The 21,976-nt window shown below is 37.6% G+C and overlaps 1 protein-coding gene across 2 annotated transcripts in view; it reads right to left on the minus strand.

Moving 5' to 3' along the window:
* Positions 1-7,776: 7,776 nt before the first annotated feature.
* Positions 7,777-21,976, minus strand: part of PDCD6IP (programmed cell death 6 interacting protein) — an 87,585-nt gene continuing 73,385 nt past the window's right edge. For both annotated transcript variants that reach the window (XM_004471133.4, XM_004471134.4), the window contains exons 15-18: positions 20,964-21,058; positions 13,286-13,409; positions 11,977-12,164; positions 7,777-11,388 (exon numbers count right to left, since the gene is read on the minus strand). In XM_004471133.4, the coding sequence (XP_004471190.2) occupies positions 11,214-11,388; positions 11,977-12,164; positions 13,286-13,409; positions 20,964-21,058 (582 nt within the window). In that variant the 3' untranslated portion in view covers positions 7,777-11,213. The remainder of the gene's footprint in view (positions 11,389-11,976; positions 12,165-13,285; positions 13,410-20,963; positions 21,059-21,976) is intronic.

Consider the following 21,976-nt stretch of genomic DNA (forward strand, 5'->3'; position numbering starts at 1 on the left):
CTGAATGACTGGGGAGAAAAGAAATGGATGGAGGATGGAAAGATGGGGAGAATGAGGGCAAATGTCCTCCTAAAAATTAAAAACTCCAAGGAACAGGAGAAGCCTCAGAACCTCTAACTTACCATCTCAGTGAGATCTCAGTTCCATCACTTGCCAGTCCCTGGTACTCAACCCCTCAGTGCCATTTCCCTCCCTGTAAAAAGGGAATGAGATCAGCACCACCCTGCAGGTGGCTGCCTGGTTACAATGAGTTAATGAATTTAAAATGCTTAGGCGAGGACCTGGGACATGACGAGCACTCCATAAATGTAATTTTTAACTATTTTTACAGCAGCAGCACCCAGGAGGAAGATGTTTGTCATCAGAGTGGTTTGGATCCGAGGCAATAGGCTGATAGAGACTTGAGCCTCAGCTCAGCTACTTGACAGCCATATGACCTCAGACAAGATGCTCAACTTCTCTACAGCTAGCCTGACCCCTCTGTTTAGAATGGGTAAGAATGAAAATAATACCAATTACATAAGATTCTTAAAAGTCAATAAATTATTAACGATTCAGCATAACGATTAGAACTAATAGGTAAGTAGTGGATGTTCAGCAAGCCGCTACTATGCAAAATAGAGCTGCTACCCCGATATCACTTAAAAGGAGCAGCTACTGACTGCAGAGGGGAATGTGAGGTCAGTAAAGATTACATCAAAACATAAAAAGTGAAGGCCACATTTGAAAATGTGTGGCAGACTGAATGCTACAGGAAAACACATTCTGAATTCGAAGACTAATTCAAGAAACACTCCCAGAATTTAGAAAAGGTTTGAAGATTAAAATAAGAATCAGAGGCTACCACCATTGCACATTTATTATGTGCTGGATATACACAAAAATATATGGATGGGGTGATGGCAAGTTTTGGAAATAGTGGTGATCATAGTACAACATCGTGAAACTAATGCTACTGAGTTGTACACTTAGAAGTTAAAAAGGAAATTTTTATGTTATATATTTTTTACAATAGACCTTTTTAAAAATACATATAAGGATATCCAGAATTCATAATATGACTTCCAGATAGGCAACAAACACATGGAAAAGAAGTAATAAGTTCTCTAAGCTTAATAAAGGCTTGAGCATTTATTTCAAAAGGTTCATTCATTATCAGGTCATTTTCCTAAAAATAAACCTTTGACTGGAGAAAAACTTGAATTTTAATGTTTAAGGCTTTTGTGCAAGATCATCTGTAAAGACACCAATGGTCATGGCAGCCTTATACACTACTGCCAAAAGGTGGAAGCAACCTAAGTGCCCATCAACAGATGACTGCATAAGCAAATTGTGCTATATACATACAATGGAATATTATCCAGCTTTAGGAAGGAATGCAGAATTAACACACGGGAGAACATGGATGAATCTTGAAGATTTTATGTCGAGTGAAGCAAGGCAGGCACTGAAGGACCACTGTTACATGACCTCACTGATAAGTCTTAAGCAAACTGAGCAGACTCACAGAGACAGAGTCTGGAAGATAGGGTACCAGGAGACAGAAAGGGAGTAGAGTGTGGCGAGCCAATGCTCACTACGGGCCATACGTGTAAGGTGGGAGGGGGTGGCTGGGCAGTGGATGGGGGGGTTGTGGTGCAGTGATGATTGGGGTCAATGGTGCTGGAATGTGAGGGGAGTTTGGTGGTGGGGGGGTTGGGTTGGACTATCCATGGAACAGGGGGACGGCTGAAGGAACAGGTGAACTCCTGGTTTTGCAGGACTTTGGTTAAAACTACAATGGTGAGAAGGTCCTTTCGGCGAGTACAGCAGGGGAGGGTTACTGGTGCAGGGCATCGGCGTGGGGGGATATGTGGGATAGGGAGCACCTGGGGCATGCTTCTGTGGAATATGAAAATATTCATCTGGTCGCTGTGTTATCTCAGTGGGTGGAGACCCAAACAATAAATAAAAAATGTTAAACTCCCATACTGGGGAGTTCTGCTCTGTCCTCACTTAAGAGGGCAAGACTCTCTCAAGAACATAGGCAGTGCCTAATGAAACAGACCAATATGTCAAGCCCTCAATATTACTGCATGTAACTTTGAAACTTATTCTTCAAAAACTGAAACTTAGTGGTTACCATCAGTTCCAAGGGGAGGGAGATGATAGAATAGAATAGATAGAACATAGGGCATGTTTTAGGGCATTGGAAATATTCTGCATGATCTTGCAATGACGGATTTTTAATTTTGTCAAAACCTACAAAAGTGTACAGTGCAAAACGTAAACCATTGACCATGGTTCGTAGCAATGCTTCAATATTTGTACATCAATTTTAACAAATGTACCATATTCATGTAAGATATTAATAGGGAAGAGTGGGAGAGGAGGAGGGGTTTGGATATATGGGAATTCCCCTATATTTTCTATGTGACTTTTCTGTAACCTAAAGATTCTTTGAAGATAAAGTGAAAAAAATAAGACACTGTGGAAACATACGGCTCTTACGGTGATGAAAGACACAACGAAAAAATGGTTTTTTTATTTTTGTATTTTATTACTATTTTCTTATTATTTTTATTTTTTTGGCTTTGTTTTTGGGGAGGTTTTGGATCAAAGAAGGATCACAACTATGGCAGGGGATTGGTAGGGGACCACTAGTGTGGAGTGTTGGTGATGGGTGGATGTGTGGGAAGGGGTACACCTGGGCCATGCCTCTATGGCATATGAATATGTTCGAGTGGTCATGAAGTGTTGTCTAGTGGGTGGAGAGCCACAAAATACCAAAAGAATATTGAATTCCCATCCTGGGAAGTCCTACTACATTCTCTAACACAGCAAAGAAGAATCCCCCAAGTACATGGGCAATATCTAGAGAAGGACAGACCAATATGCCAGACCTTGATACTGATGGTTGTACTTAGGGACCTTATTCTTGTGAAACTGAAACTTAGCCTAGTATAATATATTGCCTAAGAGTAACCTCTTGAAAGCCTCCTTCTTGCTCAAATGTGGCCAATCTCGAAGCCAAACTCAGCATATAAATGCACTACCTTCTCCACTCCCCCCCACCCCCCCACCCCCCGGCGTGGGACATGCCTCCTGAGGATAAGCCTCCCTGGCACCAAGGGATTATCATCATCATCAATTAGCAATGCCTTTGGAAAAACTCCTTGACCAAAAGGAGGAAATGACTTTTTATGGCTAAGACATTTCAAAGTGAGTCAGGAAGTCATTCCAGAGGTTATGCTTATGCAAGTCTTAGCATTTTACCTCACTGACTGCCACAGGAAACACTGCCTCAAACAGAGGGGCTTGTGAGGGCTCTAGAGACATCTAGACACTACAGGCAGGGTAGACAATCTCAGGAATTCAGCACCAGGTCAGTGAGCCTTACTTTGGCATACATGCTCCGCAATGTAACAGACTAAGACTCATTTATAATTTCCCTACACATGGCTCTTCTGCCCCTTTTATTTGCACCTATAATTAGCATTATACCATTAAATATATGTCCCAGAGACTTAAATCTTCAGACGTTCATATTCCAGTTAGCCCTGAATCTCAGCAGAGTTGCAACGCCTACTCTCCAGTTCACTGGACTCACCCAGGACAACTAGCAAAAGGATGATGATGGACAAAACCCATCTCAAAAAAACGAGTATCTACAACTGCAAAAACAAGACAGTTTCATCCATCTGCCCCGTGGGATCTAAGCCCCCTCTCAATCAGAAACAGAGCAGGCATCACCATCCCAGACGTTTGAGGAATGAGCAAACATAAGGGGGGAATGCAACTATGAACTAAAGTAGACTTCTTATTCTAGCAATGGAAGAACTTATAATATTGATATAAAGGTTGTGGCTACCAGAGGTTCTAAGGGGAGGGTGAGGGAAGAATAGGTGTAACATGGGGCATTTTGGGGACATTGCAATTGTCCTGCATGATATTGCACTGATGGATACAGGCCATTATACATTTGTCAAATCTATAAAATTGTGTGGTGCAAAGTGTAAACTATAAACTATAGACCATGTTATTAGCTGCGCTTCAATATGCATTCAAAAATTTTAAAAGATGTTGTTAATGGGGCAAAGTGTGAGGGGGGCAGAGGGTGGGTATATGGCAATTCCCCGTTATTACATTTATGTAATCTAAAGCTTCTTTCAAAACTAAAAATTAATCTCTCCCACAACACTTTAGTCTAAGTTTTAAAGGGCCTTCCTGGGAAGCAGATGTGGCTCAAGTGATAAGATCTCCACCTACCATATGGGAGGACCTAGGTTCCATCCCTGGGACCTCCTCGTGAAAAAGAAGAGAAAGCGTGCCAGTGCAGTGAGCCAGTGCCCGAGCCAGTGCCCATGCGAGTGCCCACGCGGTGAGCCAGTGTCCACATGGTGATCCAGTGCCCATGCAAGTGAGCCACACAGCAAGTTGATGATGCAACAAAAGAGAGATGAAAGGGAAAGTCAAAGGCAAGTGCAGCAGAGACCAGAAACTGAGGTGGTCCAACTGACAGGGAACCTCTTTCCACATCAGAGGACCCCAGGATCGAATCCCTCTGAATCCTAGAGGAGAAAGATGAGAAGACAAGAGAGAGAGAGAGAGAGAGAGAGAGAGAGAGAGAGAGAGAGAGAGAGAGAGAAATAGATACAGAAGATCACACAGTGAATGGACACAGACAGCAAAAAAAACCCCAGCAGGGTGGGGGTGGGGGAGGAGGAAAATAATCTTAAAAAAAATAAATAAAGGGCCTTCTTAGTGCAAAACGTCCTCACAGAGTTCCCAACTTCCAACTCACTTACTTCCGCATTGTATTTCCCTTCTGCAAACTCCATATAATGGTAAAAAGGGAATAACAAAAGACCCTTTTTAAGAAACCAAAATATGAAATAAGAAAGTAAATCTTCCTTTAAAAAGCAAATATTGTTTCATTAAGGGGAAATGATGGAGCCATCTGGGCCTACTAAATGTCCTTTGTGGAGTCACCACCATGTCATACATCCCCTTTCTGCCAATGAGAAAAGCTAGAGATATAGAATACACAGTGTACTCAGTATAACCAAGGGAGCTAAGCAAGGAAATTACTTGCTAATCAACCAAACTGAGTAACAATCTATTCATTTCCTCTTGCTGCTCTAATAAATGACCACACTTCAGTGGCTTGAAACAACACAAATTTATTACCTTACAGTTCTGGCAGCCAGAAGTCCTAAGTGGATCTTGCTGGGCTAAAATCAAGGTGTCAACAGGACTGGGTTCTTTCTGGAGGCTCTAGGGGAGAATCTGTTTCCTTGCTCTTCCCAGTGCTTAAAGGCTGCCCGCTTCCCTTGGCTTGTGGCCCCCTTCCTTCACCTTCAGAGTCAGCAATGTGAGGTCGAGTCCTTCTCAACTGCCATCTCCATTTCTTCCTCTTCTGCCTCCCTTGTCCATTTCTAAGGACCTGGATTATCTGGCCCACCTAGATAATCCATGATAACCTCTTTAAAACCAACTGCCTAGCATCCTTAATTCCTCTTTACCATGTAACCTACCATATTCACAGGTCCCAGAGATGAAAATGTAAATATCTTTGGGAGACCATTATCTTGCCTACACAATGTCAAAAGAAAATTAAATGTGGTTATGCTCTGTTCCCTCTCTTAGGTGCAGCTATTTCCTATGATTCAGTTGAATGTGTTCTTGTGGAAAATTCTTTAAATAATGTGAATGCAAATTGTCAAATAGTATACCTTTGGATAATTACGAAAAATCATAAAACATAATGGGATTAGACATTAGTGATGATTCGACCCATGTCATTAGTGTTGTTAACAAAGTCAGGTGTAGCTGAATTTGGAATTAACTGAGATTGCCAGCTAAAAATGCGGGCCTTGGTCTCCCTGAAAGAAAAGACCAGTGCAGATTTTTATTTTAGATGCCAACTGTCACAGTTCATGGCATCCCTTCCACAGAGGGTCACAAATCCCTGCTTCTGGGAGTCAGTGAGCCTAAATACAACCCGAACTCTGTGTGGACAGGTAGCGAGACAGTCTTTAAGGATGGGAATTGGGTCACAGAGGGACAGGGGCAGGATGAACACTTTTTACCACATACCTTTTAATTATAACTTTTGAATTTTATGATATTTGTATGTATCACCTACTCAGAAAGTAAACTAGTTTATAAAAGGATGCTATTATGCATCCAAGTCTACTGTGGTGAGCAAGTGGAGGGTGAAGGGCCGTTCTTCTTCACCCCGCTTCTTCCAGGATCCAGTGGAGAAAGGGGACACTGGTTCCTTTGGCAATCCCTTCTCTGGAATCACTGGTGTTTACTGGCAACAGAGATGCCCATAAGGCTAGAGGTGCTGAGAGCTGGATATGAGAGAGAGAGACCAAACCTCTTAAATGGTCAGAGGCCATTGTGAGAGTTGCAAAAGTCAAAATCATAATCAAGATAAGACACATAATGTAAAAATAATAACACATTAAAATGAGTCTAGGAGCAGATGTGGCTCGAGCAGTTGAGCTCCCACCTCCCACATGGGAGGTCTGGGTTCAGTTCCCAGGGCCTCCTGAAAACAAAAACATTTAACAGCAAGTAAAACAAATGAAAAAACCAACTCAGGGAAGCTGATGTGGCTAAGTGGTTGAGTGATGGAATCCCACATACGAGGTCCCTGGTACCTCAAAAAATAATAATAATAATGGGTCTAAACACTGTGTATATTTTAAAAGACTGAAGATTTGGCTGAGGATGAGAAGGAAGAAAACAGAGCACTAATGCTTTCAAAAATTTTAAGTAATCACAAGTGTCTCAAATCACTAAAAAACAGTTTTTAAAAAACAAAAGCATAATCCAAGCAATGAAAAACAGGTAAACAGAAGCACAAAATATCTGTAGCAAACAAAACAGCAAAAGATCATAAAAATTATCATTTTAACAATACTGTAAATTCGTTAAACTTCCCTAATAGATCACACACTGCCAGACTTGGTCAAATAACTAAACCTAAAACATCTAAAACTAAGGCACATGTAATATAAGTTAGACAATTTATTACAAAAACGAAATGAAAGGGTGGTGATATTAGTAGCTTGCAAGATGGAAAAGGAAAAGGGTCATTTAATATTTACAATAAAGGCATAACTGACATGAATCCAAATCACATGGCTTCAAAATGTATAAAGGTTAAAGGAAAGATAAAGTGACAAAGGAATACAACAGCAATAGGAGACTTTAACCAACAGACCTCTATCACTTATTGTTAGTTGCAAGGAAATGGAACAACTTTAAGCAAAAAGGAAGGACAAAAGGGGCCACAGAACTCACAGAAGCCAGGGTCCCGTGCGGGCAGGAAAGCTGACGAGCAGTAAGGAGACAGCATGGAGTGCCAGGGCCTTGTAACCTACAATGGAGAGACTAGCCAGCAGGCAGACACTGGCAAGAGCCTGCAGCGCAGTGGCCTGCCACTCGCTGGTGTGCAGGCTCGAGTTCTTTAATCCCCTTGGGTGTTCAGATCTGTTTGAAGGCAGTTCCTAAACCAATCCTGCAAAAATGGCACTTAAGAAGAAATGATTTATATGAAAGGACCAGGGCAAATCAAAACTAAAGAAAAACATGGCTCATCCACATAAATTATAGGGCTGACAAACAAAAGAAAACACTTAAACAACATTGTTTCACGAGTCTAGTCAACATGCACCATGCATATAGTCAAAGTGGGTGTTTTGTTAATTTCCCAACCCACCATTTGTCAAAGAAATTGTGGAAACTAGGAAACCTTAAATAAGAATTCATACTCCAAGGAAGTAAGAATCTTTCAATTTTTATTTCTAGGATACATTCATCTGGAACCTTTTTGTTTCTTTACAATTCTCTCCCTAAGAGAAATGAATACAATAAAAATATAATCCAACTACCAGCAATGCTTGTAACCAGAAAAGAATCTAAAATCTCTGGTGTGATAATATAGGATTTTTTTCAAAAATATAAACTTCATACCAGAAATAAAGCCTGAATATTCTCTTTTTCTTTAAAAATATAATTTTCCTTCTTTGCTCCTCCATGTAAATCTTATAATCAACCATTTAGTTCTAAAGTCTATTTTTAAGTCAGCAATCGTAACACTCTAGCACTTTTTTTCCTACTTCTGAAATGTCAATCAACCAATAATTGCAGAAGTCTTAAAAATGAGATACTACTAGGTTGTAGCAACAACTAGACAAATTCTTTGAGAAATACTGACCACAAAAAAAAAAGCATTTCCCCATTAGCAAACTGAAATCTATTTTACAAACTGTATTTTACGTTTTTCATGAAATTAGAAAATGTGTAGAAAGCACTTTTGCCAACTGTAAAGCTCTAATGGAAAACATTTTTAAAAACTGTTTTGATTGGAAAGGCTGACTTGGATGTTCAGAACGTCAGGGACAAAGGCTCTGTGAAATCTTGTTCTTTTTTTCTGTAACCACTTAGATTGGGGGATTATAAATTGCAAAGAAGTTGAGGTTATGGATACAGGGGACACTTCACAATGATTGATTGGTTTGCAGCAACAAAAAAACTAAGGGGCATAGCAGAAGCTCTCTTTAGATCAATACCTTACATCAGAATGAGAAGTCAGGCCCTATGTCTCCAACTAGGCATAAGAAATAAGAGAAGCTGGACAAGTTTTTTCCCCACTTCTGACAAGGTCCTCAATGCAGAGCTTCATTATTTGAAGTACAGTCCATTTTACAATAGTATTCCAAAGCCCAAAAGAAATGGCCTGGAGATGGTTTCCTTTCTTTAGTTTAGAAAGATAATTTAAAAACCCTAATAAAAAATATGGGCACAAAATACCACAACAACATGACACCCTCCTCCTGCCTCTAAATAAATATGATCCATAACAACTCTTCCAGGGTATTTAAGAAAGCTAAGAAAAGGATTAAAAAGGAAAAAGTTTAGTTAACAAAAACAATCCTGATGAGGGTTTCCTTCTCCTTTACTAGAATATAAAGTAGACATAAGGGAAGCTTCTTTCCATGAGTCATCTTATTAAAACTAGACAGGCCTATGGAGATAGGCCCCAGCAATGAAAGGTTGCACAAACTTGGTTATTTGTACCTAGACACGAGCCACCAAAAGAAAGTATCCTCAGCTATCCAAGGGATGAGGGAACTGACAAGAGGCAATAGATACGGGACACGGCACCAAAAAAAAGGCTTTGCTAACAGAGTTGAGCAAGTCAGGTATGCTGGAAGAGGCTGCCACAGGAGGCTAGGAAGTCTCTTCCCTAGAGTTTCTGAACAATCTTCCTGCAGCTCTCGAGGAGATGGGCTAAATGTTCTTACAATTTCTCATTTGGCCTTCTGATGCAGCTACCCTTTTCTTTAGTGCCCTCTATCCCCAAGAGAATATTCAGGCCAGTTTTTGTTTCAGGTTTTTTTTTTCCCCTGCATTAGTAAGAATTATAAACTAGCAATTTGGAACACCTCAAACTCTCATTGAATATCTCATGTTAGATATGATATCTAGAGTAATAAAAATGTAGAATGCAAAAGCCATTTACATAAGAATCGAACAAGCCTATGTCATTCTTTGATGAATCCACATTAAAACTTAGCAATGACATGTAAAACACTTTTTGCCAAGATTTAACTATTGGACTTAAAATCAATTTCAATATTCCACATTATCAAAGGTCTTTTATATTGAAGTAACATGACTTCAAGTTTTTCTACATACAACAAAATAAGATTTTTTAAAATATACACATATTTTTAAACCAATTCACTCCCTTTTACAATCATACCTTCAGTCTAACATTTAAAATATAAACCCAAACTGTTGATGAAAACAGTGAACCAAGTGACAATGTCATTTAAACTAAACAAAAATGCAATAGGTCAGCATTAAAACTCAAAAAATAAACATAAAGAGAATCACTGGAAATCTGTTCACATCCCTAATGTGTTCACAAATGAACCTCACAAGAACAGATCCCACTGTGATGTTAGACAATTCACTCCTTTCTAATTTTCTCATTCCATGATGCATGTCATCACTATTTTTACTGAGGTTTATACAGTGATTAGATATCTTAACAGCAGCAATGAATGTTAACTGCACAGCCTATTCCAGAATCAGCATATGCTCCCGACAATTGTTTTGCGTGCTCCCTGAATTATAAATAGTCCAATCTTTTAGTAGCATAAAAGTGAAAGGGTTGAGATCTACTCATACACATTGTGCATTAAATGTTAGTAAGTTAAGACAGGTGGAAGAAAGGAATAGAAGGATATAGCTAAATTTTCTTCAAACAATTCCATCACATTAGACAGTATTGCCAATGACATGTATTTGCTTTAACCAGATCATGAGGGGAAAAAAAGAAAAAAAGAAAAAATGAAAAAATTACCAGAATTTATACCAATTTCTTGGAGAAACAAAAAAACATTAAGTATACATACTAATGGGTATATTTATTTGAAGAATCTTTGGTAGCAATTGTATGTTTCTTCCACATCATAAGACTTTTCAAAAGAAATGTCTACATTAATTTACTAATCAGCATATGAAAGATAAATTATTGTACTATTCTTCCGGTTTTCCTACAAAATGACCTTGAACTTGACTAATATTGACTTGCACTACTCATGCATTTAAACACAGTATCCATTTAAACTTATGTACATACAAAATGAGAGACTAATTCTGGAAAGAAATTAGAAAGTAATGAGAATCAATGACAAAACATAACAATTGACAACTGTTCTTAAGTAATTTATTTTTAAATTATAAGGTTTACAATGCCTTGTTTATGCAAAAGAGCATAATAGAAATTAAACCAAATCAATAAACAAATAGGGAAAGAAACCTTAGTTTTCTTGACTATATCAGTAATTAAACCATCATTATAAGTATGTGATATCCCAACCACATCTTATGTAAGAAGTTTAATAGCGTCAAACATTTCAATTGTGGGTTTAATTTCTCGTTTTCAGCTTTTATGAACATAGTATAATTTATTTCAAACTCTATTAGACCTAGTTTTTATACTGCAACAGCAGCAATTCTCACGTGTGCAATCCAATATTAAACTGGGGCATGGCTTTTCACTCGTAGCCACAGACAGAAATTATACACTGCATTCAGTACAGCAGAGAACATCATATGAACCAGAGCATAGAGTTTAATACACTTATTGCAGGGTTGGTATTTCTCTCCCTTTGAACTGAACCCGCTGGGCTTCTGGGCAGACATTACTGCTGTGGATAGTAAGGCTGCTGCGGGGGCTGAGGGTAGGGGTATGAAGGCTGCTGGGGTCCCGGATACGGAGCCTGTCCAGGGCTCTGGTGATACACTGGTGGGTATGGCATGTTATACTGGCCGTAAGCGTAAGGATTATAGCCCATGGGCATGGGCATTTGGCAATACCTGATGGAAAGAAGAGAACAACAACAAAAATGGATTGGTAAATCAAATACCATAAAATGAAACACACTTACTCTAAAATCAATTTTCAAAAAAAAAGAAAGCTGTTTTCCTTTATTTAGAGAACAGTGAAGAGCAGAGGTCATTGTTAGAGAAGAGTATTCTTATCCTGTTATTAATTAAAATGAAAGCTCAGAAAATGTTTAGTACTACCCAGAAAATAATATTGTTGAAGGAAATAAGACTAAATATTCAACTATCCACAAGATTTAGAACTGAATGAAATGTGCATAAATTTCCTATTTACAAAGTTCTAAGATTTGGAAGACAGAACATATTAAGTAAAGTTTGGGGCACATCTTAAAAGGTAGTGAAATGCCTGGTATTTTAAGATGGGGGTGGGGCTGGGAAATGGCTATTGAACTATTCAAATAAGTGAATGTAAAATATTTTTAATTCTGGATAAGTTGGCAGTGTAGGCTATCATTCACAGCCACTTCTAGAAAAGGGGTGGCCTTGTTTTCAAAAGATTAACCAGGGCTAGAAATAACACCAGCCAAGTCACCAGGACAGACACCGCGGCAGCCTTACCCGGGATATCCTGGGTAGGTAGGGTAGGGAGGTCCCTGGGCCTGGGGAGGACCTCCGGCACCAGGGGTCTGCGATGGTGCTGAGGCAGTAGGGCCAGGCCCCACTGCGGCCGGAGCGGTAGCAGAAGGAGCTCGGTTTGCTGGAAACACTGGAGGTGGAGGCCGGGCTGGGGGCTGGGGTTTTGTAGGCTGTAAGAGAAAGTCAACATTGACTACAAATGTTTCATGTTTCTCTCAAATTGCTATAAACTAAAATAAGTGAGGACATATGAAAAACTCAGAAGTCTAACCAAATATTCAGCAAGTTGATGAATAACCTGCCAGTTGCGGATACTCCATAACCACTGTTCTTTTCCTGATGGCTAATATTTATTCATTCACTGCACATTACTGCTACCACCAATGGCTGGATATCTGAGGTGGGAAGTTTACTACTACCTGTGGCAGTCAGATATTATTTAAGAATTCAAAAAGGAGGTATTGATTTGATTTTGTTTACAAACTGGTCTGTTCCTCTGGGCATGATACCCTTTGACTGATTTAAATTTAAAGGCTGTACATTTATTTGATTAAATAATCTTGATTAAATCAAGATTAGGGCTTTGATTCAACCAGGTCGTTAGGGCCTGCAGAGTTGAGTCCCCGCCCTCTCGGTGGGTTATATAACCAGATATAATCAAGGATAAGAATGACACTAGCTCTAAATACGGCAGGATATTTTCTTACATAATCACAATACTAATTTCACCCTAAGAAAAGTAACAATATCAGCAAATATCCATGGCAAGTTCAAGTTTCCCCGTTTATCACAAAAAAAGCTTATAGCTGTTTTTATGAACCAAGATCTAATCAAAGTCCTTGTACTATATTTATTATGACACTTTAATCTCTTTTAATCTAGAATACTACCCCATGCACCCATTTTTTTGCCCTTCTAGGACATTCACTTTTAGAAAAGACTAAGCCAATTGTCCTAAAGAACATCCCATGTTCTAGATTTGCCCACCTGCACCCTAACATCACCATTTATCTTCTTGTTTTATCATTGTATTTGCTGTAAACTGAAAGTTAGTTTTAAAGGCTTGATGAGATACGGGTTAAACGTTTCTTTGACAAGAATTCATGAGTGATGCCGTGTTCTTCATATTGCAAAACAGGAGCCAATGAATGTTAGTGATGCAAAGGCTGGTCACCTGATGAAGATGGTGTCTACCAAATTGTTTCTTTGTAAAAGTTTATTTTCTCCTTCACAGTAAGCAAGTTGTCACTAATGTAAAATCCTCCATTTTTACATTTCTTCCCTTACTAACCAGCATGGTTCTTGGCGCTGGAGTTGGAGGAGTTGGCGCTTGTCCCCCTGCTGGAGAAGACTGGTAGGCAGGTGTAGGGATGGAGGGAGCACTAGGTTCTCTGGCAATGCTTTGTTGTAAGTCCCTTCATTAAGACAAAGTGTTAGAAATTAACACAATTTTTTAAAAAAGAGAAAAGAAAAAGACAACACACACACAGTACCCAGTCGTTTTATTTTCCCATAGATCACAGAAAATAATCCCAAACTAATATTTTAAAATACATTATATTTCTGTTCTGTTCTTATTGCTTCCTACTATATTAAAATTATTTCTTACTCTATTCCTGAACACTTCCTAGGAAAAAAGGCGAACTTTTTCTGAAACCATAGTGACAGCTAGAATAAGCAACACAACAAACTGGACAAGTTTTCCTAAAAGAAAGGTACACTCTGTGCATCTGCCTACAGAAAGGTAAACTGTGTGCATCTGCCTAGATGATTTTTTTCATCTAGGTAGCCCCTAGATGGAATAACCTATCTAACGGTTATCAGAAAGCCATTGTTCATAGTTACCTACCTCGTATTTTAATCACAATCTAAAATATAGGGCTAAGACTCAATATTTATGGAAAACAAAACATAAGATGAGAAAGTTAATGTTTTCAAACCATTATGAAAATTCTGAAGATATTGAAAGAATGGTGGCACTGAGCTATTTTATATTAAAAGATACCTCATAATCTGCCACAAAGGTAAACTCCTGAAAGATATATTGTTGAAAAGATCATTAACATTTAACATTAAAAATTAGGGAAAAAAATGATAAGTCTCCTCAAATAGTAAATTAGAATCTATCCATATCTCATTAAACAATGTCTCACTTTATGAAATGCATGGTGTTGATCAACTTCTCATGACACTAATTCACAGAGAAAAGTAAAACATCGTGGTATGTCCCACAGTGTCTGAGAGAGTACCTACTGTCCCACTTTCATTCTCAAAAAGGGTCCCTTTTAGAAAATAAATTTGCCTCTCTGGATTTGAGAAAAACAAATATATACGTTCACCAAAAAAACAAAATTACTTCTTAATGTTTATAAGCAAATAACTGCTTACAAGATAAACCAGAGGTTTTTAATCAATATTAAAATTTTAAATATTCAAGTTGTAAAATAACTAAGAGATATATGTGTAATATAAAACCTTAATACAGGAACTTTCTTTTCCTTTCATATACTCCAGGGATGGACGCAGTGAACAACACAATTATTGGGCAAATGAGAATTTCCTAACCACTTACTAATCATATAAATCAAAGCTATTAAAACATACGAGTAAATTTGAAAAAGCAAAAATATATTAAATAAAATGCCATTAGTATTCCTATGCTCAACAATCACCATCAATGACACTGGTATTAAAACACTAGTGAAAAAAGAGCTCAGACTAAGTCATTCTTTCTTTTTTGTGCTCTTTCAATATCTTATTAAAGATTTCAATGAAGAAAACAGGGAGAAATTGAAAAGTAAGACCCCTAGCCCCCAAAGAGCCAAAATCATCTTGAAAAAGAATTATAGGGCATAGATGTAGCTAAGTGGTTGAGTGCCTGCTTTGCATGTATGAGGTCCTGGGTTCAATCCCTGGTAATTCCTTTAAAAAAAAATAGTAGTAATAGTAGAACGAAGTTGTAGGACTCACACTTTCCAACTTTAATGCTTATTACAAAGCTACAGTGGTCAAAAGAGCATGGTACCGGTTCAAGAATATACATATAGACCAATGGAGAGTTCAGAAATAGATCAGAGGGAAGTGGACTTGGCCCAGTGGTTAGGGCGTCCATCTACCACATGGGAGGTTCGCGGTTCAAACCCCGGGCCTCCTTGACCCGTGTGCAGCTGGCCCACGCACAGTGCTGATGTGCGCAAGGAGTGCAGTGCCACACAGGGGTGTCCCCTGTGTAGGAGAGCCCCGTGCGCAAGGAGTGCACCCCATCAGGAGAGTCACCGAGCGCGAAAGAAAGTGTAGCCTGCCCAAGAATGGCACCGCACACACGGAGAGCTGACACAACAAGATGACACAACAAAAAGAAACACAGATTTCCGTGCCGCTGACAACAGAAGCGGACAAAGAAGACGACACAGCAAATAAGACAAAGAGAACAGACAACTGGGGCGGGGAGCTGACAACACAGAAGCGGACAAAGAAAAAGATGCAGCAAATAGACAAAGAGAACAGACAACCGGGGTGGGGGGAGGGGAGAGAAATAAATAAATAAATCTTAAAAAAAAAAAAATAGATCTTCACATCTACGGCCAATTTTTGACAAGTCTGCCAAGTCCTTTCAACTGGGAAAGAATAGTCTCTTCAAAAAATGGTCCTCAGAGAACTGGATATCCATATGCAAAAGAATGAAGGAGGACCCTTATCTCACACCATATGCAAAAATTAACTCAAAATGGATCAAAGCCTAAAATATGATCACCAGGACTATAAAGCTCCTAGAAGAAAACGCAGGGAAGCATCTTCAGGATCTTGTATTAGGCAATGGTTTCTTAGACTTTACACCCAAAGCACAAGCAATGAAAGAAAAAATAGATAAATGGGACCTCCTCAAAATTCAAAACTTTAGTGAAAAGACAAACTACTCAATGGGAGTAAATACTTGTAAACCATATACCCAATAAGGGTTTAATATCCAGAATATATAAAGAAATCCTACAACTCAAAAATAAAAAGTCAAACAACCTAATTAAAAATTAGGCAAAAGACTTGAATAGACAAATTTGTTATGTTAGCCTGTTTTTTAAACTAAAGGTTTAAATGAAAAAACTAACATCCCAGTCAATAATCATGGAAAAGAAAACAATTCAAACACAAGGGCAACAAAACCTTATCTATAAAGAGCCAGACAGTAAGCATTTCAGGCTTTGCAGGCAATGGGGTCTGTCACAACCACTCTACTGTGCCACTGTAGCACAAAGCAACCATAAACACTACGTAAAGGAACAAACACGGCTGTGTTCCAAAAAGACAGGAAAACTAGTGGCAGGCCAGATTTAACCTCAGGACCGTAATTTGTTGGCTTCTCCAATTTTTTTTTTAATGTAAACTTTATTTCAATTAAAAAATAAAATAACTGACAACGGCAGCTTAACAAATTATGGAAGCATTACTCTAAAAAATTCTGTCCAACGCATTCACCTCATTTAATCCTAAATACAAACTCAATTATCTCTCAAGTGTTCAGAAAGACACATAAATGAGCACAGACTGGTTATATGACAAGACCAAGATCTCCCTGTTAATAAAGAAAATGAAAGGAAAAGATGCTCATTCACACTCATATCTCATAAAACTAAACCCCGTATTTTTTTTCGACCTTTAACATTGATATGGAACCTTCTTTGCCTTTGCTACAAAAACATTACAAAATTACTGTTAACTATAGTAAATGTTATATTAGTTGTATTTTTCCATGCATTACAATATTCTTAACAGCTTATAGTAGATCATTCTTGTATTTATATTAACCACCATCCTCATCTATCACTAAAATCACTATATACAGTCCCTAGATTATCCTCTAGCTGCCTTTCAATTAACATTAACCTCCCTAAACGACCCCTTTCAGCCACAATAACATTTATAAATATAATCCGCAGGGCTGGTTATATTCATTATAATGTGCTACCAAATGAGAGAGCCTCCCCCATTTAAACGTAGAAATTTTTTCAGTCTTTTTTAGCTCTGACTTGGGCCTGAGGTACAGAATTAGAGGTTTGGTACAGATGTCCTCACGGCTGCTCCCCAGGAGGAGAAAGGAAGGAGAGGCAGAGGTCCTGCTCTGAGCCCCTCGCTCTGCTTAGATGAGCCAGATCCTTGACCAACCTGGCTTCTACATAGGATTGAGTTTGAACAAAGGGTTCTGCAGCTTAAAAAAAAAAGGTCGATACAATATTAAAAATAAGAATCAGACTACTTGGCTGTAATTATAAAATCATGATGTCTCCTCAGTTATTTAAATTAAATTTTCTGAAAATTTAATACATTCACATGATTAAAAAAATAAAAGGTGAGAGGAAAGCCCAGCTGCCCAGTTTGCACCCTACCACTCACTCCCCTAAACATATGCCCAACTGCTCTTTATTTCTTATGAATCTTTTCAGAGTTCCCTATGCATAAATAAACTCAAATGTTTACTTTTACTTTCTCCCTTTTAACACAAAAAACATACTACGCACAGTTTCATACCTTATTATTACCATATCCATTTTTCTTAAGAGGTATTTCCATATCAGTAAATAACACACACCTTTTATATATATATACAGCTGCATAGGACTTTGCCATACAGATGTAGTTTTATTTATTTAACCAGCCCTGGACATTCTGTTTCTGTTCTTTTACTGTTACAAGCAATGCAGAAATGAAAAGGCTCATAAATATGTAATTGCTAGCATTATGTTACTATATTCACAGACTAAATTCCCAAAAACAGAAGAGCTGGATGAAAGGGTGCATGGCTTTGCAATCTTGGCCTCTACTGCTAAATTGCCCTACACAAGGACTGTACCACTCTGTACTCTCAAAGCACCATATGAGCATCTATTTCCCCCAGGTGTGCCAACAAAGCATGTTACTAAACTTTGAGATTTCTGCCAACCTGGAAAATCTCAGCATAATTTTAATTTGCATTTATTTTATATTGAATGAAGGGAAGTAATTTTTTAAAGAGCCATTTATTTGTACTTCCTCATCTGCTAAATTTCTGTCCTCATCTTTTGCGTGTTATTCTGTTGGGTGTTTTTTTCCATTAATTTCTAGGATTTCTTTTTAAATAAGGTAAATTAGCCTTTTGGCTGTGAATAAGTTTCAATTGTTTTCCCCAATTTGTAATATGGACTTTATCATGTTTTTATGATGAACTCATCATTTTTTCTTAATGGCTTCTGGATTTTAAGTCAGAATTAGAAAGACCTTCCTCATTTCAGCTTTATAAAGAATTCCTCCAAATTTTCTTCTAGACTTTTACATTTCATTTTATACTTTTCGAGTCTAATCTGATCCATCTGGAATTTATCCTGGTATTAACTTTTGGTTGCTAAATGTCTAGGTAGTTGTTCCCAACTTCTCCTGATTGGTTTAGAACCATTAATATACTAAATTCACAAATATATTTGAGTCTATTTCTATTTTGTACTCTGTCTTTGTTCTATCTATTCATGTATGGAATCATGGTGTTTTTATTTAGAAGTAGAATTTTATATTTTAATATCTGGTATAACTAGTCTCCTCTCATTTCTCTTTTTAATTCACTTTTCCTGGCTAATTTTGTCTGACTAGTCTTCTAATTGGATTTTAGCATCAACCTGTCTAGTTTCAAATGAAAATTTGTTGGTAATTTTTCAATGACAATTATAACTGTAGGTATACCTTTACTTAGAACTGATCTCTCCATGAAGTCAAGTCATCGTATCAAAGAATATGGTATGTCTTTTAATTGGCTCAAGTCTTCTTTTGCATCTGAAAGTGTTGCAAGGTTTATTTCATATAGATCTCATATACATCAATTTATTCCAATGTATTCTATCTTTTTTACTGCTATTGCTATTGCTATTTAAGTGGAGTCTTTTCTTCCACTGTAAGTTCAGTAATATTGTTTACTTCCATGAAAGCTACTAATTTCTACATTTTTCTTTGGACCAACTACCTTAAAATATTAATTCCTTATTAATTGCAGTTTTCAGGTTGATTCTGTTGGATTTTCAAGTTATACAATCATAAAGTCTGTAAACAGTGACTGTTTTGGCTCCTTTCCAATTTTGTATATTTCTAATTTCTTTCTCTTGTCTAATGGTGGTGGCTGGTACCACAGTATAACATATTGTTAATAGGCAATAAACATAGTATTGGTAATGTGTACATTGTCTGTTCCTGACTTTATTGGGAATGTTCATAGTGTTTTACCATTAAGCACAATGCTGAGTTTTAGGCATAGATGACTTTTTTCCCCATGTTAAGGAAGTATCCATTTACTCCTATTTTACTGAGTATCACAGTAGTTGTTATTTTCTCAAATGCTTTTCTTCATCTATGAAGGGAATCCTGTGGTTTTCTAATCTCCTTAGATGTAAAAGTACAATCACCGCCTTATTGGAATAAACTACTTTCAGTCTTAATTCTGTAGCATACAGGTGATTACCACTGTCATGCATTTTATTAAGGACTTTTCAACCATATTCCTAAGTGAAACTCATCTGAAGATTGTGGGTTTTTCCTTATTTTTTACTTTTTTTTATTCTTCGTCTGAAGACTGTCTTTTAATCTTCTGTCAGATTTTGTTATCAAATATATAAATCTGGAAGTCACCCTCCCAAGGAAAACTGTTTAAACATGGACAGAGAGGTGAGTAAAGGTCTAACTGGCTAAGGGCTCAAAAAGGGCTGAAGGGTATACTACTCCCTGAGTTCTTCATGTCCATTACTAATGACACGTGGCTTTTACATCTGAAGAACAACTTAACTGGATATAAAATCTTTGGCTCTTATTTGTTTTCCTTGAATTCTAACGTAATCATTCTATCTCTTCTAGTACGCAGGGCTTCCAATTTTTTTTCACATCTTTATAAAGTGCCTTTGTCTTCTGCCCTGCCTGCCTAAAGGATTCTGCCCTTATCTCTAAAGGCTAATAACTAACATGCTTGGTGTTGGCACTTAGACACTTTCCAACTACATGACATACTGTTTCAACAAGGCTTCATTTATTTTAAGAAAATTTTCTTGAGTGATATCATTACTTCGTTGTGCTCTCTTTTGGTTTTCTTCTTTGAGGGAAATTTGGTTTTGTATATATTTACTCTTCTTTGCCCATCTTTTCTCTAATCCTTTTTTAATTCCTTCTTCATTTTGGTTTTATTTACTTTGATTTCCTCAATCCTGTTCTCTATGTTCCTGTGTCTCCTTTTATGACTATCTGCCCTTTAGGTTCCTTCACTTTTCTTTCTTTCCTAAACTCTGACACACATCACAGTTTTCACGTGCTGTTTTCTCACCATCTTCCCTGAGTTCCTGCACTTTTGCTTGTGGTACTCTTTAAGAGTGGTGACTGCTTTCTTAAATTAATGATACCATGTTTGCTCAGAATTGTCATCTATACTGTGGCAATACTGCCCAGGTAAGTGCTCTTCATTTATTAAGTTGTGTTAAATTTTGATTCTTTTTTCACTTTTAAAAATATAGTATATCTTTGTATCAGTGCGGTGACAACATTACTGATTACTCAGCAGCGGATGAGTCACACATTTCAGGCCCAACTTTTCTCAGGAAGCTCCTTCAGAATGTGAATTTTGCTAACATTTTCTGCACTATTCAACCTGTCCTTGTTATGTATCTCTAGTTAGGAACCTACTTTTGCCACTTCCGGGTAAACTGCTTATGGAGAGTTTATGTTTTCCGGTATTTTCTCAGATTTACCATCCTGAGCTGTTTTGTTATTCTCACTGCACTTCCTACATCTAGAACTTCTGCTCCTTTTCATCCTTTCATTTTCAGATTGTATGGCTTGTTCTGAAAAATATCCAGGAAGAAGAGAGGGAAATTGCTATCTCACATGGACGAGTTCACCCCGTACTCTCCACTTATGATTCTTTGGAAAAAAATATACTTTTAAGTGCAACATGATACATAAAATAAGCTTACTTTAAGAGTTCATCTCTTTCCGTCTTCCGTGCAAACACTATATCACTGCATTTGTTCTGGAACCGAACCAGGATTTCAGTCAGCTCGTTGTAAAACTAGAAGTAAAGAACAAATGTTAAGCAATAAACCAGAACAATTTTAACTAGAAACAAACATGATCTAAAGCTTATCTGTCGATAACGGTTAAAACCTGAAGAACTGAAATCCTCTGCATGGGACACAAAAGTCATGCCACTTATTAAGCCCAACAACTTAATATTAAATATGATCTAAGATTCCTGAAGAAAATAAAAAGAATAACATCATTTTTAGAGAATACTACCACCAAAATTTAAATGGCAACAAGTTAAAAGTTGCATGATCCTGAACATGTACCCAATTCTTCAATAAAAGTCATCTACTTAAAAGACACTAAACCTATTAAAAAGAAGGATGAGAGTTGCACATTCACTTCAGCAATGTAATCATCATTTCAGAGACTCTTAGAAGAATTTCCAAAGGCTCTCTGAAAGTTTTCCAGCTTAACTATTTGAAGAGAGCATTTTAAACCAAGTTAAGATGATATTTTACTATCTTTCTATTTGGAAGGTTTTGTAGTATTTCTAGCATCTCTTAAGAGGGTTTTACAGTAACCTGTACAGACTTCAAGAAAACTTTATTAAACGTCATCATGGAGTTAAAGTATCAGAGTTGGGTATGTGAGAAGCTTATATTCCCTCAAAAGCAAAGTAATTGGTAAAAAACAAACAGAAGCCCATCCCTAAACTCTTATAAAGTCAAGTCAAGAGAATACTTAAAGCATACTTAGTGAACACTCAGACCCAGGCAGGCCTCACTCTTTCATCATACTACGCTGCCCCAGGCCAGCTTGGACTACTCCTATTTCCTCATTCATCTTCCTACTCCCCAAAAAACGCCATTGGCTTTGACATGTGTGCCAGCTTCTGCTACCTGGCACACCCCTTTTTTACCTGTTGAAATAATCTGTTCTTCAAAGTTTACATGAAAAGTTG

The sequence above is a fragment of the Dasypus novemcinctus genome, chromosome 31 (genome assembly GCF_030445035.2).
Source record: "Dasypus novemcinctus isolate mDasNov1 chromosome 31, mDasNov1.1.hap2, whole genome shotgun sequence".
In the NCBI taxonomy this organism is placed as follows: domain Eukaryota; kingdom Metazoa; phylum Chordata; class Mammalia; order Cingulata; family Dasypodidae; genus Dasypus; species Dasypus novemcinctus.